The sequence below is a fragment of the Melozone crissalis genome, unplaced genomic scaffold, assembly GCF_028551555.1.
Source record: "Melozone crissalis strain CALT ecotype California unplaced genomic scaffold, PUWL_Pcris_2 ptg000027l_1, whole genome shotgun sequence".
Lineage (NCBI taxonomy): Eukaryota > Metazoa > Chordata > Aves > Passeriformes > Passerellidae > Melozone > Melozone crissalis.
Window position 1 is genome coordinate 61105739 of NW_026535805.1, and position 27342 is coordinate 61133080.

Sequence of the window (27342 nt, forward strand, 5' to 3'; positions counted from 1 at the left end):
GGAAGGAGAAAGTCTGACTCTGGCCTTGTGATCAGGGCATTCATCTGATGGTTTGGGCACAGGGAAAACTAAACCTCTAACAAAATACTCTAGCACCATAGCTCAGCCTACTTTGAGCAGGAGATTGAATTGGGAAGAAAACTCTCAAAATGCTCTCAGGTTGAAGAAAAAGTTAAAGGTAAATGCAAGGCTTTACTATATCACAGTAATCAGTTTAATTTGTTGTCACCTATGGAAAGACTCAAGAAAATTACAGCAACTAGATAACTGCAGTATGATTTACCTGTACAGAACAAGCTGCTTATTTTAATCAATTCTCTCATACTTTTTTCTTCAGTGTGTTAGTACTCATGGACTAAAAGTCAAGACATTTTTCCTCCTGTGCCACTCTGTGTCTGAGGCTGAATTCCCAGCACTTGTTAACAATAGCATGCAGTGAAGGCCACTGCCCCAGGCCAGATGTGTGCAGCTTCACAGGGGACTGCAATACTGACCAGAAGGACTAATAGAGAATAACCCATGTTTCATTTTTATTCTGGTTTTTATTCTCCATGCCTTTTTATATGAAATAGCACATGCATATAAAAACTTAGGCAACCATTGAAAGATATTTTAAGTCATTAAGAGTGAATATTTAGATCATCTTCTCATTCTGTTGAAACCCAAAAGGTTGTCTGAAGAGCTAGCTACAATTTTACATGGGTAATAGCAGATTACTCAAGGTCTTCATTCCTCAGAATACAAAATACTTTGGTCTCACTGTGAAGTGTAGTTCAGCTCTCTCCTGGTAACAGCATTGTAACAAGGCTGATAACAACAGGCCACGTGCTGTACCTGTTGCACAGCTACAAATGCAATGAAAACAAAGGCCAAATGTTACCTGCCTTTGCAAGGACAAGGTCATTTGATCACAGCAGAAGAAAACATGCCCAGAATTTGGCTAAATGTGCGGTCTGATAACAGCCAAGTCCTGGCACTGGACTATGAACTGCTGTGAAACCATTACCATTGGTCTATTTTGTTTAGTCATAAATAATTCTTATCTCTGCATCTCCAGAGCTCTTTTCAATATCAATGGGTTGATCTGTGCAATCTTCCAATGGTGAAAGGGAGGCAGTGCTGATCTGGGGCACCCCAGGCTGACCCTGGCCAGGAGCCCGAGCTCTGCTCTGGCAGCAGACACTGCTGCTGGCTTTGCTGAGGGCTGCCTGCATGGCCCCTGCAGTGTTCCAGGTCTGCTTGGGCCAGGGGACCCACCTGCCTGCAAAAGGCAAACTGTACTTTCTTTTCTACCTCCCTTCTCCCTTCTTTGATGGATTTTGCAAAGATTCTTCTTCTTGTCTATATCCAAAGGACTATACTAGGAGCAGAGTCTGTCTCACTCCTCATTTTGAGTAAAATCCCATTTTTTTTAAAAAAGTGACCACTGGATCTCCCTGATTGCTCTATATCAAAAGTCTTCAACATTACAGGTACTACTTGCTGTACATCCTAACCACATACTTTTGAAAAATGCTCCAGCAACCAGCTCATCACAGATTTTACACAACCTTTCTGAGTTATTTTCAGACTTTATTTTTCTCTTAAGAAGAGTTGCCAAAGCACAGCACCTGCTGAGCCAGGCAGTTGTGCACCAACAGCAGGACGGCAGCCGAGGTTGTGGCATGGCATGGGGGCGAGTGAGTGACAGGGACACTGAGCAGTGACAGGGACACGGAGCAGTGACAGGGACACGGAGTGTTTGAGTCATCCCACACGCCTGGGAGGCGGGCAGAGGTGTAGCTGGGACCAGCACAAGGCACGGTGCTGCACCGTGGGGACGAGGTGCTCAGCAGAGCTCCAGAGCAAGCGTAGGGCACCTGGCTAAGGAAGCATCCCTGGAGGCTGTACCACCCTACAAACACCTGAGTCATAATCCCCTGTCCTCCTCCTTCCTCCTGGGAGTGGCAGCAATTTGCTATCCATGTAAGCCTGCCAGAGCAAACCCCAATCGGAGGCCAAGGGACAAGCCTCCACCCTATTGTCCACCTACACCTCACCCTCCTGTTTTGGAAGGAAGGGAACAGGAAAGACTTTGGCTCTCTCCTCCACGCCTGGGCCTCAGGTCTAAGCAGCTCTGAGCTGTCAGAGGTGGTTTTTCCCAGGATGGTTTTCTTCCTTTTGTTTAGCTTGTTTGGGATTTTTTTTTGCGTGCAGAGGAAGAATTTGTTCTTGCTCTCCGTCCCTGTGTGGGCGTGCTGCCAGACACTGGCTCTCAAGCTGGATTTGGCATCTTCTCTTTAAAGGTAATATTCCATCTACAACACCAGACCATGGCTGGGTCTGCTCATCCAGCCTTTTCCCAAAGGTTTTACAGAATAACTCTCCAAAGGAGGAAATATTTAACTCCCAGTGATTTTCTCTTCATAGTTGGGGATGAGTGAAGCTCTTGGTAACGGATTCTTCCATTTAAAAAAGCAGATCACCTCCTGCACTCATCTAATTGACCAGTTTTGTAAAAAATAGAGTTGATAATGAATAATCATTTATCACCTTGGAATCTCAACTCCAGCAAGTTATGGGGAAGCATGTGTCTGTCCCAGTTCTGTATTTCCCTCCCCTCTGGACTAATGGACCATGTGCATTAATTTATTCAGAGATGTCTTTCTGGTTTCCCCATTTAACCTACTTATCTTAAACTATCTTATCCTATTTGCTCCACAATTTCTAAAAAGATCCTACCCCAGGACAAGATCATTCTTGTGAAATTTTTGTGTGTATTGGTTCAGTTTTGGCAAAGTTAGGAGGTAGTTAAAATGAGACCTATAATGGAAAGCTAGCTGCTAGCGACTCTCCATTATACATGTCTACCATGCAGGAGAGTTGTGAGGATTAATTAATTTGTGTTTGTTAAGCACTTTGAGATCCTAAGATTAAAGGTTCTATAGAAATGCAAATTGTTATTATCATGATAAATTCTTTATATGAGCTCATATATTTTGCCTTAGAGGCACAGTCTCACCCTGAGTTGCGTAGTTATACACGTAAATCTTCAAACATTATGATGAAAATGTACCTCTGAAGGCCTGATGCTTCCTACTTCTCTACCACTTCATGCATAGAGCTGCCCTTGATTTCAGGCAGGTCCCATCAATGGCACAATTGTAGGATTCAATTTGTTTAGGAAAAGACTATTGTACGCCTCCAGGCTTCACATTGAGACACATAACTTTCTGTCTCACTCCATAAAACCATTACTTGCTGCCAGTAGTTATTCCATCTTATTAATGAAATGACTGAACGGATGACAAAATCTGGATCTGAATTCTGACCCTTCCAAAACTCAGGTTTTCAGAGGCTTATTTAACCTGTTAGAGAACAAGGGAGGTAAAAGCCCACTAATGGATATAGGATTGAACGTCATTCCTGACACATAAGATGTGACTCCTTGGCCCTTTCCCCTGCATGATTTGGCAAGCAAAGGTTTTCAGGCACAAGTTGCCAAAGGACTACTCCTCGCAGGGAGCCAGGCCACAGCTGCACAGTCTTGGCAGACCCATGATGCTCTCCCAGAGACAGCTCTCTATTTTTCCTTCCCCCTTGCACAGGCATGATGCTCTCCCAGAGACAGCTCTCTATTTTTCCTTCCCCCTTGCACAGGCTTGAAGCACCACTGCCCATCCCCTGCCTGCAGGGGTGTTTGACCATCCTGGTCAATGTCCTTGTCTGAAGCACTGGTCCAACACAGGGGCTGTGCAACAGACAGGAAGCAGGATCCTGGGGGAAGTGGCCACCCATCTTCCATGCCAACATGCCTCTGTGCCTTCCTTGCCACATCTCTGGCATGCAGACACCTCAACTCACACCATTAGAGGACTGAGTCAAAAAAATATCATGAGGTTTATTTGCATCACACATGGGCTTATCTGAGTGCAGAATACAGTGCCAGAAATACCAGCTGTAAAAGGAGTCTCCTGCCCAGCCTCACACCCAAAGCAGGATTATCAGCAGGCACCAGAGCAGGTCAGCCGCAGCTTTTTCTTGCTTAAGTTTGAAAACCTCCAAGGATGACCACCCCACCTCTGTCTCAAGGTTGCACTACTCTCCTGGAGAAGAAGTTTCTCCAATATCCAACCAGAACTGCCAGTGGCAGAGCTTATGGCCATTGCTCTTCCCTATAATGTCTGACAATGCTGAGAATTTTGCACCATCTTTGTAGCTACCATTGAGATAATCACCTTTTAAACTGCTCTTCATCAGATTAAACCCAAATTAAACTCCAGTCATAATCTAAAAAGTGAGGTTTTCAATATGAGGTGTTGCTTCTTGACTGTTTGCAGTGGGTAGTGTTAGGGAACATTACAACTCATTCATTCCCTGAATATGACATTGTCTTTGTCAAGAGCAAGATGAGGAGTCTATTAAAATACAAAGGGCTTAAACTCTGCTATACCATTTTATATTGCCTACAGAATCCATGAATTAACTATAACAATGTTAGAGTCAAATCTCATTATTTAGCTCACTTTTGGTCCGTGCTCAGCTCTTGCTGAGGATGATGGTAGTCAAACTCCTTGATGTATCAAGTACATTAAACAACATGCATATGAGAGCACAAATAAATTTTAAAATTTATTTTTCTTATCTATCTGTCTCAAATCTGTAACTGTGAAGGATTAGACAAGGCTCAGGCACAAAACTGGTGCAATAATGTCAGAGTTATGTGCTTCACCTCATAGCATGTGAGGTTTTGAACTAATTTTTAACTGGTCTACTAAGCCCAAAAAAGGCAAATCAGAAAACAGATCCATAAGCATTTCTGGAGTTGAGCTGCAAAGCAAAGCTTTCCAGTCACTTCACAGGAATTTTGGTTACTCTGTCTCCTTCAATTTAGCCGTTGCAAGGAGTTATTTTAGTTGTCAGAGGTGGTTTTCCCCAGGATGGTTTTCTTCCTTTTGTTTAGCTTGTTTGGGATTTTTTTTGCACGCAGAGGAAGAATTTGCTCTTGCTCTCCATCCCTGTGTGGATGCTCTGACTCAAAAGGATGCGACATCACATTGTAGCGCTGAGTTGCAAGAAACTGTATTCAAATGCCTAGAAAATGTGTAATAAAAGATGATGAAAAATGTATCCTGGAAACATTGTTTTCTCTAACAGTCTTTGTTGGATGTCAGGGACAATTGTAGGTTTTCTTTTCTCTGTGTCAATGGACTGAAAGTTAACGAAGAGCTGCTGCCCCAGGAGAGCCAGAGGTCGCCCCTTGAGATTGCCCCATGCATATCCTGCACCCCACAGCCCACACAGTACCTCCACCTCACACAGGCCCACATCTCAGCACACCCTTATCAGGAATTTACTCGCTGCAATCCTTGGTAACTCACTGAATCTTCCTCTGAGTCACTTTTTCATCCATAAAGTGGAGTTACTATTTACCAGTCTCCATGAGCTGTCACAGGGCTTAATTTCTTGAGAAGTACAGAGACCCTAAATAGGGTGAGAGTGAAGGAAAGCAGCTGAGAAACACCAGACATTGCCTTGAGGTTTTCTCCAGCTGCTGTGGTGGTGCTGGCCACTTCATCTCTCTCCCACTGGGCAGCTCTGCCCACCTGGCCAAAGCTCAAGGAACCTGAGGCTTGGCTCCAGCTCCTCCCAAAGTTAGAGGTCTGTAAGACCAAGGACACCCCTCATTCAGCAGGGTGAGGGCCCACCAGGCTGCACTGCAAGCTGTAGGAGACACTGATGGCTATAGGGAGTCAGAGAGTCCTCCCCATCCCCTGTCCCTCCACAGCAGCAAGGGCCCTGCATGGAGAGAAAATGAGGAGGAGAAATATCAGGAAGATATGGCCACAGTCTCCTACCAACAAATGCTTTTCCAGTGCCCTCTTCTGGAAAACGTTTTTGGCCCAAGCAACTGCGTCATAGAAGGTAGAGTGAGACTGGTGGTGACTTGCCAAGAGCTGCAGGAGCATCCCCCAGTTCTTCACACCCAGGATCTGCTCTGTCCCTGTGACTGGTGGAGCTGGGCAGCTGCTCATGGCCTTCAGAGCAGCTTGGCCAGACTCCCAGGGCACTAGCCAGGAAAGAGGAAGCAAAGGACATGCCTCCTTTTTTGTAGCTGGATATGCCTGAAAGCTGCTCTTGACTGTCCTCTGGCACAGGGACCATGGGGTCCTGAACTGGAGCACCTCCTGCAAACATTATGCTCCTTAAAGCCAGCCCTTGCCACCACCAGCTCTCAAGGATCCTCCAGAGACAAGAACTGGAAGGAGGGTTAAATATTTGGTAATCCTATCATTTTGAGGAGCTGATGAAACATTGCTCTTAAGTATCTGCAAAATGCATCAGTTCCTCAGGGAATTGCATCCTCTGGTTGTTTTTGTCACCTCTTTCCCTGGGAGCAGCCCAGCCTTTGCTCCCCAGCCTCGGTACAGCTCCATTTTGTCTCACACCAGGGCAGTGGGTACCCACTGATCCCTGTTCCCCTTCCCTAGCCAAGGTCAGTCAACTGGGACACCCCTGGGGACAGCCACAGGCTCTGCTCCAGCCCCAGCCAGAGGGGAGAAGGTGGAGAGGACCAGAGTTGTGTTGGAGTGCTGGGGCCAAGTGATGACCATTGTCATTACCTGGACCTCAGTCCCTGCTTTTGAGCCAGCTCAGTGAGCAGCTGGCTCCTGTGGTGATAGCACAGCCCTTCCCGTCCCTCTCTGTCTGCTTTTCCAAGGCTTAATTCCAGCTCAGGCTACTCTGTGATTCTCCAATCCCTATTTATTCACAGTCAGCAGAAGAAAAATGAAATTAATTTTTATCTGCTGCCCACAGAGCCAAATCTAGAGGCATGTGAGCCCCATTATCTGCCCTGTTAACTGGCAGGGGAGGTGGTGTGAAATTCCTCAGGGGTTTTGATGAGTTATCTCAGCAAAAACAACGCTTGTGCAGTGGCCCCACTGCAGCAGAATTGGGGTAGTGTCCTTAGGACCAGCTGATATAGGTGCTACACACTGGGATGGTTTTCCCCACTCCTTGCTCTTATTTAGAAAACTTTCTGTAATTGATGCCAGGATGTGTGATGACATACATACACATCAAGCATATATATTTATTTAAAGTATTTTAGGATATTTTGTTCCTTCTTTCATTAAATTATTTTAACCAAAACCAGTGCCTCTGTCCCCTGACATTTCTTTTGTCTGTGTCCCAATCCACCTTTTGTTCATTATCTTGGTGTTTTCATTTATTTCAATCCTTTAAGGGATTGTTTTGCAGCACTGGCCTGGTGCCCTCCACCCCCAACCCAGCTCCAGAAGGCAGGGGATATGGGGTGGGCAAGGACATCCCATTGATCTGCTGCTGCCTGAAATACAGCGGGTTGAGCTTGGCGGGAGAGGTGGGAGGATGGAACCTCTGAGGCCAGTGAGCACAACCTTTTGCTTTGCTCCACAGAGCATCCCACACCCCACAGCAGCCAGCATTTCCGATCACTTTTCCCCATGTAGGACAGAGGGTTTTCTCCACCTTGCAGTGCTCACTCACAGCTCTGCAGGAGGGTAGGGGCTGTCCAGATATGTACTTTCATAAAGCCATTAAAAGAGCCTTCAGTGACTTGGGCATGGGGAGCAGGAGCACCCTGAGCTCCGTCCTGCAGCAAGGGCTGCAGAAAGGTTCCCTGCCTCTCTTACAAATGCTCCAGAGGTGGCTGGGTGTAAAAATCACTTTTTCAGCATGGCAAGGGCAGCTCCATCCTCCCACAAACATTGACATGGCAGGAACTCAGTCCATAGGGCAGGGACTTAGTCCATCTACCATGGATGGACTTTTTAAAGAGAGGGGGAGAGGAGCAGAAAATGTCCGTCCTGACAAGGGCAGAAAGCACAGTCGCTCAGGGCTAAACCAAAACTGGATTGAAAGGATCAATTGATACCTTCTTACCCTGGACGCCCATTTCTAAAACAAGCCAGTAATACAAAATAACCTTAGAGGGGAAACAGCTATCGGTATCAGAACAAGAGCGGATGGAAAAACTCTGGTGGTCAGTGTGACGGGAAGTGTTTTGGACCGCACCCTCGGTGGTCAGAGGTGTAGGCAGGGGCAGCATCGCTGCGGACAGCAGCCAGTGCCGAGCACAGCGGCACAGAGCACCGAGCACAGAGCCGCACACACTGGATGGCTCTGTCATCCCACCGGCACGCCGGTGTGACACACTCCGTGTCCCCTGGCTCAGCAGTGCTCTCCTCCAACATCTGCCAAAGGCATCGCTTGAAGCCGCAGCCCTCCGGCCTCCTGCTGCCGCTTTTTCACGCTAAGGCTGCGGTACCGATCCGGGAGTACCGAACCGGCGGCGGGGACGGCGCGGGCCATGCACCTGCTGGCAGCCCGCAGCGCTGGGGCCGCGCACATCACCCCGCAGGTGGATGCCGTCCCGGGCGGCCGCAGGGGGAAGGGGCCCCGGGAGGGACACAGCCCGCGCAGAGGCTCGGCACACACGGCAGGGGCCGGGCCGGGGCCGGGCCAGGGCGGGCGGGGGGCGCCGTGCGCATGTCCGGCCGTACGTCACAATAGCGGCGGTGGGAGCGCGCCCGGTCCCAGCCGATCGCGGCTGGTTTGAGCTGGTGCGTTGCCACAGCGACGCCGCGGCGCTATAAATAGGAGCGCGGCGGCCGTGGCGAAGCTTTGTCAGCCGCGGCGCCCCGCTCGCCCCGCCAGCCCCGCTCCTCCTCAGCCGGTCCGGCGCTCCCGCCCGGCTCCGCGCACCGCGCCCGGCTCGCAGGAGGAGGGGGAGGCGGCTCGGAGCGAGGGGATCGGCCGCCGCGGGGCTTGACAGCAGCTCCGCCACCGCTGCGAGGTGAGGCCGGCGGCGGGATGTGCCGGGCTGTGCCGGAGAGCGGGCGGGCAGGCGGCGGAAGCGGCCGGCGCGGAGCCACGTGTCTGCGGGGCCGCTGGCAAGCGGCGCGGCCCGGGCTGGGCGCCGGTGCTGCCGCCGGGCACGGGGAATCCCCGGCCCCGGTGGGGAGGCGGGAGGCTCCGGGCGGCTGTACGCGGGCCAGACCGGCTCGCCTGGGGAGCATTGGCGGCGCTTTCCGGCAGCGGGGGAAGGGACGGCCCCGCCGTGGCCGCCGGGCTGTTTCCGGGGTGGGGAAAGGCAGGTGCGTGGCAGGAACGGGGCTTGAGGCGGCCGGGCTCGCCCTTGGGCCGAGCGGCGCCGGGGCGCTGCCCCCCTGCACACCCGGCGGGACACTGGCCGGGGCCGGGAGCGGATCAGAGAATCACAGAGCAGTTTGGGTTGGAAGGGACCTTAAAGACCATCCAGGTCTAACTCTGCCTAACTTCCATTAGACCCGGCTGCTCAGAGCCCCATCCGACCTGGCCTTGAATAGCCCGAGGGATGGGGAGCGAGCCCCTCTCCCGCGGAGCGCTGCTCCCCGGGCGTCTCGGGGTGATGTGAGCTGTAGTGAAGGTGCCCCCGGGGCTGACAGGCGCCTCCTCGGGAAGCCGCAATGCCCCGCTGCCGAGGTGGGCAGCGCAGCCCCAGCTCGGCCGCCTCGGGCTCTGCTGCGGGACCGTGTGGCTGTGCAGGGAGAAGGCGTCCGGAGTCCGTGCAGCCCGCAGCGCTCTGCGGGCTCCGGAGTCAGGGGCGCCTCGGGCACCTTTTCTAGACGCATCTTGGCTGTTTGAGTACCGAGCCTGCAGGCATGACTCAGCTCTAAGTACAGCTGCTAAATAGGGAAATGTTCTGGAGAACGAATTCTAAATGAGCATAAATTGCCTTTCTTCTGGGGAGCTGCAGACACTTTGCTCACAGTCCAAGTAGAAACATCCTTTGGGAGGCTACAGTTTGCACCTACATGATCCTGTTCTGTCTATATACTGTGTAATTACACTGTAGTTGAAATTGTGCAGTGAGGTGGAGATGGAAAGCTTGCAAGAACTTTTTAACAAAATCTGTTGTGGCCAGTAAAAGTAATTTCCCTTTTACATGTTAAAAGGAAAAGTGCTGTTCATGCCGTTCTCTGCAGTGGGGAGGTTAAACTAAATTCTTCCTGATGGTGTTCACATCTCTTAACCACAGCTGAAGTCCCTGAACTGCTTTCTGCAAGTCTATGATGAGATGCAACTTCTCCTTAGTAACAAGCACCTCCTGAGCAGTGTTTAATTTGCTACTTCTTATGGTCCTTTCAAAGAGGCTTTAAAGAGAAGACTTTAATCCAGCTTGTGGTAGAATTATCACTGCACGTGAATGAGAGCAGAAGGAGAATGAGGTTCAACGGATTGTTGGGTTTATTAGAATCAAAGCTTAGTCTAGTTTGAATCTCAAATTTAATTTGTCTCTGATAAGTGAGAAATGATCAAAAGATATGAAGTAGTTCTTGTTGCCATATGTTTCTGAAGGTTGAAATGAAGTGTAACTGCTGATGTTTCGAAGTTATTCAATAAAATTCAAATAATGGTGTTATACACATATGTGGAATTAATGATTCTGTTGGGTTTTTTCTGTTGGTCTTGTTAAACTGTAACAGCTATAAAGCATCCTTTTTCAATTGGTTTATAGCCAGACTTTTTGAAAATAAAGGAAGCAGTAACATAACTTAATATTAGTGAGTAATTCAGAGTTTGCATAGTTTTCAGTCCTAGTCTGCATGACTAGTTTAAGTGTAAAAATTGCTGTTAGGAGGAAGGAGGCTGGATCTCGTTACATGAATGACTTGCAGTGCTGAGGTCTTTGAAAGGCAGCACACACTCTGCTTATCAGCTTGATGGAGAATGCTGTTGCTCTGTATTTGGGCTACCCAGTGAAAGGGTGGCCCATGGACTTCATGGATGGCAGAGGAGTGTGCTTTTGCTCTTTAGTTCTAGTTCTCAAGGGACTTTCTACTTAGCAGATAGATTTCTGTTAGCAATGAAGATTTGTAAGATCGTATTCTCAAGTGCAAATTGGGATCCCTGTTAAAACTTTTTCTGCAGGTCAGAGTTAGGAACCAGTCTCAAGTGTATATCTGCCACTCATGACAGCTGAGGTTCTCATGTAGCTTGGAGGTCATGAGTAGAACAGGGAAGCTCTGACTACCAACAGAGCAGCTTCAAGGAAAGCCCTGTTTTCATGTCTGCTTTATGCATAGTCTGAACCGTATTGAGAATCCAAATATTTACCTGGCTTGGACCTAATGAGAGTTGTTACTACTCAGAAGTCAGTAGTCTTGGATTCTATATTGGCAATGAGTAAATGCTTTCTTCTGAAACTAGTGAGCTAAAATAGTGCTTAGGAGTTCAAAAAAGGTCATAAGTAGATGCTAGCCTTAATATTAATAGCTCTGATGTGAAGGAGAAGACAGCAGAAACTTCCAGGGAGCCAGACTAATAATAACTGACAGTATTTACTTGATAGGTTTTTTTCTTTGAGCAGATTCAGAACATCATAGAATTGTTGAACAGAGGATAACTTGCCTTCCAGCTAGCAAGTTTATTTTGGCCTGCCTCCTTGGTTCTCATTACATCTGTTCTGTCATTATGCAAGTGTCTAATCTATGCAGCTAGAAGTGATCACTGTAGGAGCTGTATAATTGTAAATTACATGAGCACAAAGTAGAGGTCATATAATGACTGTATGAATCTAAGTGAAGTATTGAATGTAAACTATATAAACTCAAATTAAGTAATTAACTTTTTTTTTTTTCCCAGAACTTCATACCTGAGTCCTTTCACATAAACCTGAAATCTTGGAAGTCATGAGTAACTTCAGCAAAGACGAATTTGAGTTGACCTTCCTTGATGAAGGCTTTACTGCCAAGGATATCCTTGACCAAAAAATAAATGAAGTGTCATCTTCTGTAAGTATGATGGGAAAACCACTACATTTCATGATGCTACAAACTTATAAACTAATAGAACAAGTTGTCCTTGCAAATGATCCACAAGACAGCCCCCTCAAATGCTGACCTCTAGGCTTATCCTGTTATCTGTTGTTTGTAAGGTTAAGATGTGTGTTTGCTCTAGGATGATAAAGATGCCTTCTATGTTGCTGACCTCGGGGACATTGTGAAGAAGCACATGCGATGGCATAAGGCCCTTCCTCGGGTGACCCCCTTCTATGCCGTAAAATGCAACGACAGCAAAGCTGTTGTGAAGACACTTGCTGTTCTTGGGGCAGGATTTGATTGTGCCAGTAAGGTGAGATCTCAGCTGTCTTCTGATCTGTGATGCTGGTATCTGTGCAGCCTTACAAGCCATGTTTGTGTAAAATTAAGCACAACTGAGTGGTGTTGCTTTTGTAGTTCTGATTACATTAATCATCTATCAAGAAATATCTTCTACAAGTGTGATCTGTTCTTTCTTCAGACTGAAATACAGCTGGTACAGAGCATTGGTGTGCCTCCTGAGCGAATAATATATGCAAATCCCTGCAAACAAGTATCTCAAATCAAACATGCTGCCAGCAGTGGTGTGCAGATGATGACATTTGATAGTGAAGTAGAACTAATGAAAGTTGCAAGGGCCCATCCAAAAGCCAAGTAAGTAATGCTAATTGTTCTATAATTCTTCCATGGGTTCCCAGGATACAGAAATATCTGCTTTATCTGAAACTTGCTCTTCATTAGTTTAAGGTAGTCTGCAAAATTATGAAATAATAAACATACTTTTAACCAGTAAGATCTAATCTTGTGGATTTTACTAGCACTTTAGGAAGAGATAGCAGAGTAGCTTGTATCTTTAAGCTCAATCTCATTCTGAGATCATACCTGCCTGGTGATGATGTCTGTTATATTGAAACTTAACTCCTCATTTTTCCTGTTCCTAGGTTGGTCTTGCGCATTACCACCGATGACTCCAAAGCAGTCTGTCGTCTGAGTGTTAAATTTGGGGCTACACTTAAGACCAGCAGGCTTCTTCTGGAGCGTGCAAAAGAGCTTGACCTTGCCATTGTTGGAGTTAGGTGAGCTGACAGTATCAAAACACAGTTGTACTAAATAAGTTTCCTTTAAATGGTCTGCCTGACAATAGCCCTGCTTTTGCATGGGATGACATGAGTTTGTACAAAACTTCTTGAGTAATTTGCCAAATAGCAACTGATATTTTGTATCTTTTTGTAGTTTCCATGTTGGAAGTGGATGTACAGACCCAGAGACCTTTGTTCAAGCCATTTCTGATGCCCGCTGTGTGTTTGATATGGGAGTAAGTCTAGTTCTGCTTTCTCTGGAACTCCTGCTCAACTGTTGTGGCAAAACTGAATGAAGTGTACAACTATTATGGGGTTAAAAGCTAGCTAGGTCACTGACTTGATGTTGTTAGAATTTTTTAGGTCCTGGTAGCTTACTTTGACCAGCTTGGCAGAACTAAAATTGGCAGCTCAAACTCAAATTACGGTTACTTGAACACGTGTTAGCTCAGTTTCAAGTGTTAATGAAATGACTTCACGTTACTTTTTAAGCTAAAATGGTAAATTATAAACTGACATACATTTTAAACTTTTCTTGACAGTATTGCTGTTCATTTCATTTTAGGCTGAACTTGGCTTCAATATGTATCTGCTTGATATTGGTGGTGGCTTCCCTGGCTCTGAAGATGTCAAGCTTAAATTTGAAGAGGTATAGCTTTGCTAAGAAGTTCTCAGGTTGCAAAGTCTGCTTTGAGTGTTGTTCTGGATCAAATAAAATCTTGCTTTTTCTGTTTGTATGCAAACACATTTGCAAAAATGTGTCTGCTTGGTCAGAAATGTAGTTAAGAGGGAAAGAGGAATTAATCTGAAAGCTAGAAATTAGATAAGCTCATTAGATACATAGCTAAATGACTGCACAAACATGCAGAAATCTCAAAAAAGTAAAGCCAGTTTTAACTACAGGGTTGACTCTTACTGGCATAGACTTCTTTCAGTTGGTGCTGTACTTGAGAGAGAATAGATTGGCACTGCTCCCAAACAGGGTGAAAGGGTGGTCCTGAGCCCATACTGTCCTTAGGGGTGGCAGCATATGAGGTCAGTGTCGGATTTGATTTAGGACTGGCTTTTGGATAATTAGGTTGTTCAGTGTTTTCCAGTCTGCAGTAGCTCTGCTTTCTGAAGAGACAAGGGGGCTGAATATTGCTGGGACTTCCACTTAAAGCAGTGTTGTCAGAGCACCTTCTAACCGGAGGAGGTGATAATTGTTACATGCTAACACAAGGATACAGCAGGTTACATTAAACACTTTCTTATAATAGTGTGAGCCAACATTGTAGCCCTTTTGGTAGCTCCTAATGAAGTCTGGCTTCTCATAGGGCAGTATGGGCACATGTGAGGCATCAAAAGCAAATTATGTCATTGGGCTCTACGGCATGATACAGTCATGTTGCAGTTGGAGGCAGCTTCAGGATAACCTCAGAACCTGGAAATAACTGTTGGTGAAGGCAGCTGAATTTCAAGTATGATGGGAAAGCCCTCTGTATGCTTATTGTCCCATGAGATGACATCTTTAGGATTTAGTAAGCTGTGGAATCAAGATTTTGAATAAGAAAAGAAACAAAAGCAGTCAATAGAAATTACAATAGATGTTACATGTTTCACTAGTATGTAATTTTGAATTTGAGGGTCTTACTTCATTTCAGATGTCTAAGATAGCACCTGAGTAGCAGCTGAAATTCTAATACTAGCATCTGATTTTTTCCCTAGATCACAAGTGTAATCAACCCAGCACTGGATAAATACTTCCCTTCCGATTCTGGAATAAATATTATTGCAGAGCCAGGAAGATACTATGTTGCATCAGCATTCACTCTGGCAGTCAACATCATTGCAAAGAAAATTGTGTTAAAGGAGCAAACAGGTTCTGATGGTATGTAAGTCAAGCCTTAGACTTACATCTGGCCAACTGTGTGTGTCTTTCCAAGACTTTTTCTCACTGGTGTCTCAACTTCTTCCAGATGAAGATGATACAAATGACAAAACACTTATGTACTACGTGAATGATGGGGTCTATGGATCATTCAACTGCATCTTGTATGATCATGCACATGTTAAGCCAGTGCTGCAAAAGGTATGCCTGTTCAGAAATATCACATACTAGTCACATATCATGGGTGTAGGAGAATCCTTGTCACAGCAGTCACTTTTCAGTTCACTGCTCCCTTCATGTTGCCAGACTCTGGCATTTAACTTATGAAGCACGCAGTGGAGTTAACTCAAAGCCAGAGGTGAAGAACCTGCAAGCAGCTCTTCCTTTTCTTCAGAGGGGAAATGTTACACTATGATATTGCTTCTGGAAGTTCTATTTTGATAGTCAGCTAATTAAACTCCACTCTTCTTTAGCGGCCTAAGCCAGATGACAGCTGCTACTCCTGCAGCATTTGGGGACCAACGTGTGATGGCTTGGATCGGATTGTTGAGCGGTTCAACATGCCCGAGCTGCAAGTTGGTGATTGGATCCTGTTTGAAAACATGGGTGCCTATACTGTTGCAGCAGCTTCTACTTTCAATGGATTCCAGAGGCCAACAATACACTATGTGATGTCAAGACCAGCATGGTTAGTAACTAAGTAGCTTGATCCATCAGTGCTTCTGAGATCACTGTAATAAATAGCTCATATCAGTTGGCTACCCCTTAACAAGCAAGGGTAGTTCTGGTGCCACAGCTCTTGTAAAGCCTCCTGGTGTGGGAAAAAGGCAGTGCTTCTGAAAGCTTTTGCTGTGTGGTTAGAAAAATGCTGATGCTACTAATTACTTTTCTCTGTTGTACATGCTTATAGGAAAGATGGTTTTAAAGGGGCAATGTTAGGAGACTTCATTAATCTGGATTTTAGCTAGTGTTTTCACTATTGCACAACATACAGAATCATTATGAATTCTTTACATTTAGGTTCTGTGATTTGTAATCAGAGACCAGTCAATCACAGTTATAATATGTTGTCTTCTGAATTACTAGCTTACTGCAGGATGCAGAGATATTCAACAGTGTTGCTTCACAGTATGATCTCTATGTTTGTTTGAGAGCTATTCCTTGGTTTAGGTTGAGCTCTGGCTCAGTGCTCAGTGCAGAGTGCTAGATCTCCATGGGAAGTTATTAAGCAGGTAAGTAAAGAAAGCAGGACTACCTTTTAAGTGCAAGGATACTGTGAAACTGCAACTTAAACAGCAGTTTAAAGTAACCTGTGTGCTCTGCATTGCAACAGAGGTTAATGTATTGCACCTTCTGTAAAGGTGGGGTTTCCTGTAAGAGGAAGCCCTTATCTCTCTACTGCTACCTGCCTGCTGAACTAGCAAAGAACTTTTGGGCAGAAGTGTTACCCTAAAGCATGATTAGCTCTGCTATTGGGTTGGTTTTGAATTTATTGAAAATCTTTAAGTTCAGGGGAATTCCTGACATAAAAGTAAGAGGAAGCTTCCTCTATTCTTCTACTAACCCTGCTGGTATAAGCAGGGCTTTTATTTTTTCTTTCCTTTAGTGAAATCTCCAGTCAATTGAAGCAGTTTTCAAAACACACGAAGCCTTTTGACTTCCCTTAACACTCCAAAACTGTGTCTAATTGAACTAAAAATGGCTCTGTGGGAGAATAATTTGCTTTTTCACTGTATCACTAGGTTGCTGTTAAAATTTAATACTTGGTCTGAGGCATGCTGAGCTAGATTATGCAAACATAACTGTAATCCAAGGCCACAGCCCAGCCTTCTTTCAGGCCTATGCGTGTTTTCTGTTTTGGCAACAATATTCTGTGATAAAGGCTGGCCTTTAACTGAGAGGCATGCATCAATGAGATTATGTTGCAGATTTTTCTAGGACAGGCAAAAGTCTTTTGGAATGTCATTACATATTCTAGAGGTGAGCAACTAAATTTGTGACTAGAAACTGTGAAAGATAAAGGACAAGATGATTACATATGTCTAAGTAAAAACCAGTAATACAGGAGGAGCCATGCAGTGACACAACTGTTTGCCTTGTATTCCTAAGATAACTAGAACTATAAGGTGACACCAAGCTGAGTGTTGCTGTTGACACATCTGAGGGACGGGGACAGGCTTGAGAAGTGGGACCCTGGGAATCTCATGAGGTTCAACAAGACCAAGTGCAAGGTGCTGCAGCTGGATGGGGGCAACCCCTGTTGTGAATCCAGGGAGGAGATGAGCAGATCCAGAGCAGCCCTGCTGAGAAGGACTTGGGGGTGCTGTGGATGAGAGGCTGGGCTTGACCCAGCCATGTGCCCTCGCAGTCCAGAAAGGCAAACATGTCCTGAGCTGCATCCAAACTTTTCTATGAATCTATGAACTAAGTCCAAAAACTCAGTTAACTGAAGTTCTTATGAGGTTGTATTTTAGTACAGCTCTTGTCTGAATATGGAAGGAGTTGCTTGGTTCTTACTGGTCTGGTCAGCTCCTTTCCTAGTCTGTTATCCATACTTTTTCTTGATTCAAGTTACCCACTAATGTGAGGCTATGGGATAAGTGACAGTCAAGTTGTCAGGGATTTTTACATCTGAAATTCTGAACTATTGAGCACTAAGACAGTAAATCTGAATAGCATGACGTATACAGATGCAACTGTATGGGTGAATCTTTGCAAATCTAAATCCTACACAGAAATGGTAAAATCAGCTTGGTATTGGCACTTACCCTAAAGCCTAGCCAGCCACAAATGACCTGCATGGATTCTGCTTTTATTGTTTTTAGGTTTTTTCCCCTCTATGATAATATCAGGATTGCAGATGATGCATAAAGAATTAATTTCATACTCACTGACAATTTAAAAAAATGTACCTTACATTTTTAGGTAGATTGCAGTGAAACAGTTTTTGACTCACTCTTTATTTTTTTTTCTTTCTAGGCAACTAATGCAGCAGATCAAGGAGCAAGGGTTCCTAGCTGAGGTGGAGGAGCAGGATGTTGCTAGTCTGCCAGTCTCTTGTGCCTGGGAAAGTGGAATTGAATATCCAGCAACTTGTGCTTCAGCTAGTATTAATGTATAGGTAATATTTAGTAACTAAGTGCAAGGTTAGTCATTGAATTTAGGGCATTTGGGGGACTGTTAACTTAATTCTTGGTAGAATTTTTAAGTGTTTTTTTTAACATTTAGATTTGGCATAAATGCAAGAAAAACTACTAGGAGATGGGTCACAATTATCTGTGTTCCTATGGAAACTATTTGAATATTGTTTTATATGGATTTTTATTCACTTTTCATGTATGCTACTAAAGACTGACCCTCAACTGTCAAACAAGTATTTGTAGCTTGTGTATGGCAGAACGGGCTAAGCTTAGTGCTTTGTGACCTACCTGTTTTAAAATAAAGTATATTGAAATAACTGGCCCTGTGTTTCATTAATCTGTAGAAAATTAATGTGTCATAGATGGCTCTTACAGCATATGTGAGGGTAGACCAGATGCTGCAAGCCCAGAACTTATTAATAAATGGATCTCCCCTACCCTTGCTCTCTCAACTGAAGTGAAGGAAGCCCCCTCAATGGATAGGGAAATGAAGTTGTCTTTTTTCATATGTGATTAGAAGAAAGTTGACTGTCAACAAATTGAATATTGTGTGAACTCTTGTGAATTCACATTTGTTTTTCACTGCTGGACATGTGTGTACCAAGTTGCATATTGCAGGTTCAGTGCAGTGCTGGTTTTCTGCAAGGTAGTCTGCAAGTGCTGTGGCCAGCACTGGTGGCTCTTTATAAACATATCTGGTCATTAACAAGAGAACAGAGCACAGGCTCCACAGGTGGCAAACTGCTTGTTAAATGTGCCAGAACTAAACCATGGCGCAGGAAAACCCAGGAAACTGAAACTGTGGCTGACAGGCTCCCTGCCCTGTGTTGCCTAGGGCTTTAGTATAAAAGAGATAAGAAATGGGACTTGACATCTTTTGTATGTGCAATACAATTAGAAGCTCTTATTTAATGTTATGAATAAATATGCTGTCCTTCTGCCTTTAGATTAAATGTGATAGCTCCTAGTATTTTCTACTTAGTGTCATCTAACAGGGGGTATTGGTGATAAAATAGTCTGCTTATTGAAACAGAGAATTCTGACTTATGTTTAACCTGTGCTAGTTTGCTGCCACTTTTTGCACTAAAATTAGAGAATGTTTTTGATAAACTAATTGGTCCTGCAGCTGGATTTGATCTATTTGCCAAAGGGTCTTAGACTGCAGGCAGGCCATAGCAAATGCCTGATGTGTAAAGAGAAAGATCTTAATGTATTGAGTAAATACTTAAAGCTTAAGCTAATGTAGAGTAAGTGTTAGAGTTTTAAAGGTTGTCCAAAGGTTGGCATTGCTGATAGAAACAGTGACACCAGCAAGAAGAGAAATAAAGCTGTCTTTCAGCTGTGTACAAGCATCTCTGAAAGGCAATGTTTAACCTCCATTCTGTGCTTCCAGCAGAAACTCTTCATTAGCTGAATTAGTAGGGTAAACAAGAGTAATGGGTACCTCATTCCTGAATCTCTTGAAGCATCCCAAGTGACTTTCTTTATTTGCTTTATTCCCAGCTTCAATCTTGTGATTAAAATACCACTTGCCTTTATTCTTATGCATATGGCAGACTTCAGTACATACACATAGTGGAGCCATAGCCTTAATCTCATAGAAACTCACTGCATCCAAACCAGGGTTTCCTTTAGCTTCTCCAAATTCAACTGGAAATGTAATGATTCTTATATTACTTCTGTAAACAGAGGTAGTAAATGGTAACCAAGTGTTAATACTGTAGCAATTCCACATCTTGCTCTGCCAAAGCTAAGTGCATTTGAACAGGTGTGCAGCAAATATACTCTGAGGAGCTGCAGGTGTGTAAAGGACATGTAGCCACTTTTTCTAAGTGCCTTGTTTGAAGGCTGGGGCTGTTTTGAGTCTCAAGGAAGTTCAGCTGTAGTGAGACCTTATGTGATGCCTGCACTAGCACCTACTGTCCTGATGGGCAAGTGGCACAGTCTGTCTTCCCCTACTCACAGCTGATGGAGACCATGTCCAGCAGGTAGTTTAAAGGCAATCACTTATGGAGACTAATTAGTGAGCTTCACTGAGAAGAAGTTAGCAGGCTGCCAATTAATTTCTTCATCTGCATTTCACTTGATTGGTTAGCTATTTCATTAGGTTTTATCTCAAAAATCCAAAATTTACATCTCTACTGGAGGCCAGGACTGTAGAAACATGCTAACCAGCATTTTGATCCATATGATGCTCTCCAAAAGAAATGTAGCTGACTGTAATTCTTTACCTTTCTCTCCTATGGCTGGTATGTCATAGACTTGGCTGATGTTCTCTAAGCCATGTCTAACAAGTGTGTCAAGTGTTTAAAACCAGCTAATCTGAAGCATCTTCTGTATAAAAAAACCCCAATGAATTTTGCTAAGGGACTTTTAGTACTTTCTGGGTGTCATAAGTGTTGACAATAATGCTGGTGTGTCTTTAAGTAAGACTTAACTTTCTCAAGTTGTGCTGAACAGATATTCTGGGCTTTGGGATACTTCATCTCACGGCTGCCTGGCTCCTGGCTTCCATGGAATCTTAGTTGTCCATTTGTTAATTGACTTTGAAATACCCCAAGTGACAGCATTTGGTCATAGGGTGACCGTGGGTATTCCCTACAATCCACGGTAGGGAAATTTGTTTATTGCTGAAGTGAGGACTATGTAGGACAGCAAAGACATAACAAAGTAAGCAGTGAGCTCATATGGTTTAGTTTGACCTCCCCTTGATGGCCTTTTAGGACATGAAAGCCTTTGCTCTGTTTTGCTGTGTTTATCATATCTAGTTGTTCTAACTGCACATCTTAATTATTCCTCCCTGGGGCAGGCTTGTCTGATACAGGAGGAAGGGAGGAGCTGCGTGCCAGAAAAATTAAGATCAGCTGCATCTGTCTGATGTAATTAGCTCAACAAATATTAAAGTTGGAGCCAAGAATAGCCTATGCCTTTCAGCTTGCTCCTTGCTAGCCTTGCTCTGTATGGTGCTCTGTCTGTCTCACTGTGGGCTTTGCTGGCACATTTGCAGGGAGTGTGGCATCCCTGCTCTAAATGTCCCTGGTGCTCACTCCACTCACTGGCACCAGTGAGGGTGATGTCGATTCTCTTGGGATCACACATGTAAAACAAAAGTAATATTTGAGGAAAATACCAAGACTTCTACCTGAGATGGCTTCTCATCACCTCATTTCTCATTTGTGTATAGTGAAGATACTTGAGATCTAACTTGAGTTTAGTCTCCATGTAGCCGTACATGTCCTGTACTGGAGTTCAGCTGACATTCTTTGGTGCACAGATAGTTTCATTTAACAAAAAAAGCTGAGAGACTCTCATCCTCTGGAATTACATCAGATGGAAAATCAAAGGTGGAAATGTTTTTGGAGAGATTGGAGAATACTGACACAGAGTGGGAGGAGGTAAGGGACAAGGGGAAGTTGCTGATGGCCATGTACCACAGGGCAGAGATCCCTTGTCTTATTGCATGACCACTTAACTCACATTTTACTTTTTAAGCTGCTGTTTTCTAGGCTACCACATAGGCCTTGCAGACAAAGTGTCAGTGCCATGGCAGAGTCAATTTTGCTGCCTCACTTTCACCAGCAGAGAAACCCAGAGCTGGGAGCAGCACGGAGCAGGGACCCCATGGCTCCACCTGCAGGAGCAGAAACAAACCTGGTGCTGCTGGAGGGAGCTCTTCTGCCACAGACCTCATCCCCAGAAACTACTATCCTTTAAATAGGTGTTTGCAGCAAGATTTCCAGATCAAAACCAACGGTCTTCCACAAAAAAAAAGTTAAAAAATCATTATTATAAAATCATTATTATCAAAGTATTGCAAGAGGACCTTAGATGAATATTATTTGACAAAAAAAATCATCGATCATTTGCAATAATTGTTATTTTTCATTTTTTCTTGAAAGAAGCACTGATCAGTACAAAAAGAAGTGAGAGAGACTTGCTTTGGAGAGTGTCCCTGGTTTTGATTGCATCACCTGACTTTCTTTACAGTTTGAAGGCAGTTGGTATCTCCATGGTCATGGTCTGGTTTCAGGACCTATGGTCACAAATGCCTGCAATTCAAATTTGTCTTCAGCACATTAAAGCACTGTAGTTGACCACCCTTAAAAAACACTGAGAGTGGGGAGCGTATTTGGGCTGGGACTTAGGTTTTGGCAAGCTTTGCTCTTGCTCTTCAGTTGGTTTTGTAATTCTCAGTACAGGTGTTTAGAGCAGCTCAACTACGGTGGTGCCACTTTTGGAAAGCTGATGATGCGCACCCAGGGGGGCACAGCCACCAAGATGGCCTTTGCAGGATGAGTCTGAGGGTGAAGGTGAGCCCTTTGGGCATGAACAACACTGGCTCCTTGAGTCCCCTCCACTTCAGCATGGAGAAGTCACAAGTGTCACAGGGAAAGCACTGGCAAACAAAGGGAGCATACTGCAGTCTTGTGTGTCCATGCAGCCTTGCAAGTATTGCTACAGTCCAGTAAATATTAGACCCTTATTTGAATGTGTTTCTTGATGCTTACACTGCAGCAACAATTTTCCACTATGTGTTAGTCTTTGCCTGAAGACAAAAGCATTAGCATGCTGAATCCAACCCTTCGTTTTCTCACTCATTTTAGAGACTTGATCCCAGTCTTACCCACAGTATTCCCACAAAAAAGAAGTGCCTTCCAGTTACAGTTTCTTCAGTTCATGCTCTCTTAAGTGCTTTGCAAAGACTAATTGGTTCAGCCTGCTTTTGTGGTATGGAGCCAGCTGCCATGTTCCAGTCCAGAGAGCAGCCAGCAAGGCTGGGCAGCAGTTCAGGAAGGGAGAGAAAGGCAGAGACACTTTCAGAACAGTGATGCAGAGACCAGAGCTTCCAGCTGGGTTGCTACCAACGCCTTATCACTGCTAGGGATGAGGAGGCTCAGAGTACCTTGAGAAGTCAGCAAGTGCTGAATTTCTCAGCAAGGAGCTGAGAAAGGGCAACTGTAGCAGCTCAGTACAAAGAATTCCCAAAATATTTTACAGGTATTATTTAAGCTACCTTGAGACAGCATTTCCCTACTGTGTGAGAACAGGATTTGGACATTCAGTTGGCATAAGCACTACCTTTTTTATTTGGCTACTAAGCTCACTAGCTGGAAAAAAGAAGATACAGGCAATCTTGCAAAGCACAGGATTGCAATGCTTGGAACAAGATAACACAGATGCAGCTTTCAGTAAGAAGTGCTGCTACCCTTACTGTGAGGATAAGAAGAAAATAACCTATTGCATTGTTAGATTAAAAAAAGCCTGCTTAAGAATTCCTTTTACTTGCTGTTAGCTATAGTTCATCAGTAGCAACAGCATTTCACAGTAACAGCTCAAAAAATATTTCTCAGCAATGTTTGTCCCACTTTTCTGCAGTCAAAGCATGCATTAAACAATTAAAGCATCTGACTGAAGTGAAAAGCAAAAGAAAATCCAGTTTGCCAGAGAATGCTCATTCTGGGGAGGGAGATTGCTCCTGCATCCCGCCAGGAAGGCTCCCAAACTCCCCACAAGTCAGGTACTATGGGACTCACCTTCTGCCATCTGGGTTTCATTCCCCTGTGGGTTATTTGGGCAGCCTGGTCTGGTGGAAAGGTGTCCCTTCCAGGGGCAGGGTGTTGGAACTAGTCAGTGGAACTAGTCAGTCTTTAAGGGTCCCTTCCAACTCAAGCCATTCTCTAACTTTGTGATTGATTCTATGATTATAGCTGGCCGCAAACAAAGCAGGGAGTTGTTCCTCTGCGATGGAGCCAAGGGAGATCCTCCCGGAGATAAGGACGTGGTGACTAATTAGCTACGGAAAAGCCCACAAGATGGAGCTCAGCTCAAAAAAAATGCATCCAAGAAACTTGGTCGGTCAGAGCCAGGGAAGGAAGGAGGAGGAAAGGAGTGAAACGAAGCTTTCAAATGAGTCCCACACTCCCAATGTTAGAGCACAGCAGGAGTGAGATGTTACTAGAGTGAACAAATGCAAATAAGAAAGTACGTATACGGAAAAAGTATGTACAAAGTAAAAATTAAGCTGTTGCACAGCTCGAAAAAGCCCCAGCCAAAGCTCTCATCCCATCCATTCACAGAGATGGGAAACAGAGGATGTGAGGGTTTTAATAAACAAAAAACTTTCAAAAAGAGCTGGGATCTCTTTAATTTTTTATTAAGGCTGTCACCTCAAATGTCCTGTCAGCTCCCAGTCTCCTGCTTGGAGCCCAGTCTGAGGCTTGGTTCTTTCAGTAGCTACCTCTGTGATGTTTTTTATTCTTCTCTCTTGCTGGGGTTAATTTAGGTTTGCTGTTGGCAGTTTTTTTGTTTTGGTTCTTTGGGGTTTTTTTTGAGTAAGTGTATGGAACTGATTTATGCCACCTTCTGTAGAGCAGCTTTGCAGGATTGCTGATGTTAAGTGCCAGTGGACACAAGCTGAAACCTGGAAGTCAGGCTGGACGCAAGGAGAAACTTGCTTCATGGGGACAGCCAGGACTACTGGAGTTGTTCCATCTCTGGAGGCCTTTGAGACCTGACAGATCAGCTCTGAGCTGATCTTGCAATTGATCCTGCTTGGAGCCTGGGCTAGAGACCTCCTGAAGTCCCTTCCAACCCTAGTGTGCTTGCCATCACCCTGCTCCCCAGCGGGTCTGGCAGTGCCGTGGGGCTGATCCCTGCAGAGCAGTTCCCTCCCTTCAGCAATGGGGTTTGCCTGCACTACCAGCCTTGGCAGCCTGCCCCTCTGTGGGCTCTGCTTGGTGAGGGTTTGTGCTCCAGGGCTAAAATGGATCTAAACTGGGCAGCAGCCTCTGAGCAGCTGCTGAAGTGAGAGGACCCAGTCCTGCCTCAAAAAAATGAAAAAGTAGCCAGGAAGAACTGGTAATGGATGTTAAACTAAAGACACAGCGTCGCTGTTGGAACAAAGGGAAAAGTCTCATCCTGCTCCATGGAGTGAAGATTCCTCACCCAGGAGCCCTGACCCTTGTAAGGTGGCCTCTCACCCTCCTAAAGCAGTTTTCCTGTGCCCCCAGCTGAATGCGCTGATCGCTGCTTCTTCTCCTGGGACAGCTGCGAACATTTGGAGGGAGCAAATGGCTCCAAAAGCTGAGAAGCCTTCCCAGCCTCAGGTTTAGGGTACTGCTGGTGTCCTTAGGACAGTGGGAGAGCCGCTGGATCCAGTAACCATGCCAGCAGCAGGGCACGGGGGTGCCCTCCCCCGGGAGAGGGGAATCTCAGGGAGGAAGGATGTGGCACACAGAGCCTGTGGGGAGCGGGGCCCAGCGACCCGCACGTCTGCGGCCGCTGAGGCGCCTCACGGCCCGGCCCGGCCCGGCCCTGCAGCCGCTACCGCTGCACTCCTGCAAAGGGTGGGCCAAAGGAAGAGACCTTAAAGCTACCTTCTCTTGGTGGCTCAGAAGAGAAAAGCTGCAGCAAAGCGGTACCGTGGGCAGGACTAGCCGAAGGAGGCGGCGCGGGTGAGGGCTGAGCGGCACCATGGCTAGATGGCAGCCGCGGCCCGCGCCAGGGCCTCGCTGCCCCGCGCCTGCCGCAGCCATCCCCGCACCGAGCCCGGCCGCTGCCGCCTGCCCCTCAGCAGCACAGGGCCTTAGCTCCGGGACCTCTCCTAGGCTGTGCTTACTGCCCGCACACCGCATTTCTGGGAGAAGAGAGGAAATTTCTTTATTACCAGCAAATAAATTGACTGGCACTGAGGCAAGCTGAGAAGGAAACAGAGCTTGCAGGGTAAACATAACTCCTTAAACCTTTGGCTTTTGAGCTCAAGGAAAGATGGTGGGGAGGGAAGAGGTCAGAGCAGAGAGGGTCAGTACACCTGCCCAGGGTGCATCCCTCCAGGTGGGTTGCCAGCAGCTCCCAGTGTTCTTCTGCCAAATGCCACCAAGTCCAGGGGTTTGTAGGACTCAACAGAGGCTCCCTGAAGTGTCTGCAGCCGATGAGAAATAAGGGCAGGTTGGAAGAGTGAGGGTTCCCTAAAAACCTCTGCAGCAGATGAGGCCAGCCTTGCCCAGCTCCCCACACTCCTGACCAGAGAAGCATCCCATGGCTCAAGGAGGGCTGGAGACAGATGTCATACAGTGCCTACTGCATGCATGGAGCTCACCCCTTACCCAGGGCTGGACAGCTTAATCTGGGTGTGCCCTTGGATGCACCCCAAGACATGCCCTGGGAGAGGCCCTGAGGTTTTCCCACTGCTGTTTTCTTCTGCAGAAAACCACCCTGCTTGGGCAGAGGATACCAGTGGGACTGCAGCAAGGCAGAGCACATTTCTGCTGCCCTGGCTTATTGATACTGTCCCCAGTAATGCATAGGGACCCTCTGCAACCATCCTCGGCCATCCTGCCATCTCCTCTGTTCTTCCTGAGAGTCTGTGCCCCAGCAGAAAGGAAGAAAAGAAAGATAAAGTGAAAAGAAGGAAAAAATGCTAGTCTGGTCATTATTTATTACTATGAGTGTAAAGTGCAGAATTGCTGATATCTAATGAGATTTTTCTGTCCTGAGCAATACCACACAATAAAGTACAATTTATCTTTGGGAGAGATGGATGCAGCTGAGCTGGTACCAGACTTAGGACAAAAGAGCATTGACGTCACCCTCAGGAGTCCAGCAGCAGATGTTTGACATCGTCTCCAGCCTCAGGCCAAAGGTACAAGCCTGGAACACAAATTACCAAGACAGATTCTCTGGCCTGCATTAGCTGCAGGGTCAAGAGGGGCTGATCAAAATGTTCCCTGCCTGCATTAGGCAGCTGGGAAGCCTCTTGCCACTGGTCTGCACGGATATGGCTGACACTGTATGTGATTTAGCCAGGTACCAGCTGCCATGTAGAGAGTTTAAATTGTCAAGCAAAGAGCTAAAGGCACAGAAACATGGGCATGCAGGCTGCACAGGGGGGACATGCTGTGCCAGAGGAGAAGTGGCAGGTCCTAGAGGCCAGTGTAGCCCCATATGATGAGTGCAATGCCCAGGAAACCATTTTACCCTGGTCAGCATCATCCTAAACTGTAAGGCTCTCCAAAAGCTTCTTTGTCCTGTAAGGTGAGCACTGAGTTGATATTTTCAGACCTATACTCAAAGTGATCCCAATAACATTTAAATTTTGATCTCAATGTGCATGAATGCTTAGAACTACTGCTTTTTAGAGAAGTTTTTAATATTATGTAACTTAACTAAGCTTTAGTTAATGGGTAGTAGCTTTGCTGCCTCAGAATCAATATGGAGAAAAACTTCTGCAATATTTTACCTGATCTCTAATGATCCTAAACAATCTTGTATCACCAGTGAACATCTATCTATCTATCTATCTATCTATCTATCTATCTATCTATCTATCTATCCCTTTTCAGACCATTTAAGAATGTGTTACCTCTTCATTCCTGTAGAGATCACAGATTTATCAGGCACAACTTCCATTTGTAAGAGCTCATTCTATC

General features: G+C 45.6%; 1 protein-coding gene across 1 annotated transcript; it reads left to right on the plus strand.

Moving 5' to 3' along the window:
- The first annotated feature begins 8665 nt into the window (after positions 1 to 8665).
- On the plus strand, positions 8666 to 18231 carry ODC1 (ornithine decarboxylase 1). The gene is made up of 11 exons (XM_054279680.1): positions 8666 to 8818; positions 11650 to 11798; positions 11965 to 12138; positions 12307 to 12479; positions 12767 to 12901; positions 13059 to 13140; positions 13470 to 13553; positions 14612 to 14774; positions 14863 to 14975; positions 15248 to 15462; positions 17754 to 18231. Exons 2-11 carry the CDS (start codon positions 11697 to 11699, stop codon positions 17893 to 17895), a joined length of 1383 nt encoding a protein of 460 aa, XP_054135655.1. The 5' UTR covers positions 8666 to 8818; positions 11650 to 11696; the 3' UTR covers positions 17896 to 18231.
- Positions 18232 to 27342: the final 9111 nt, after the last annotated feature.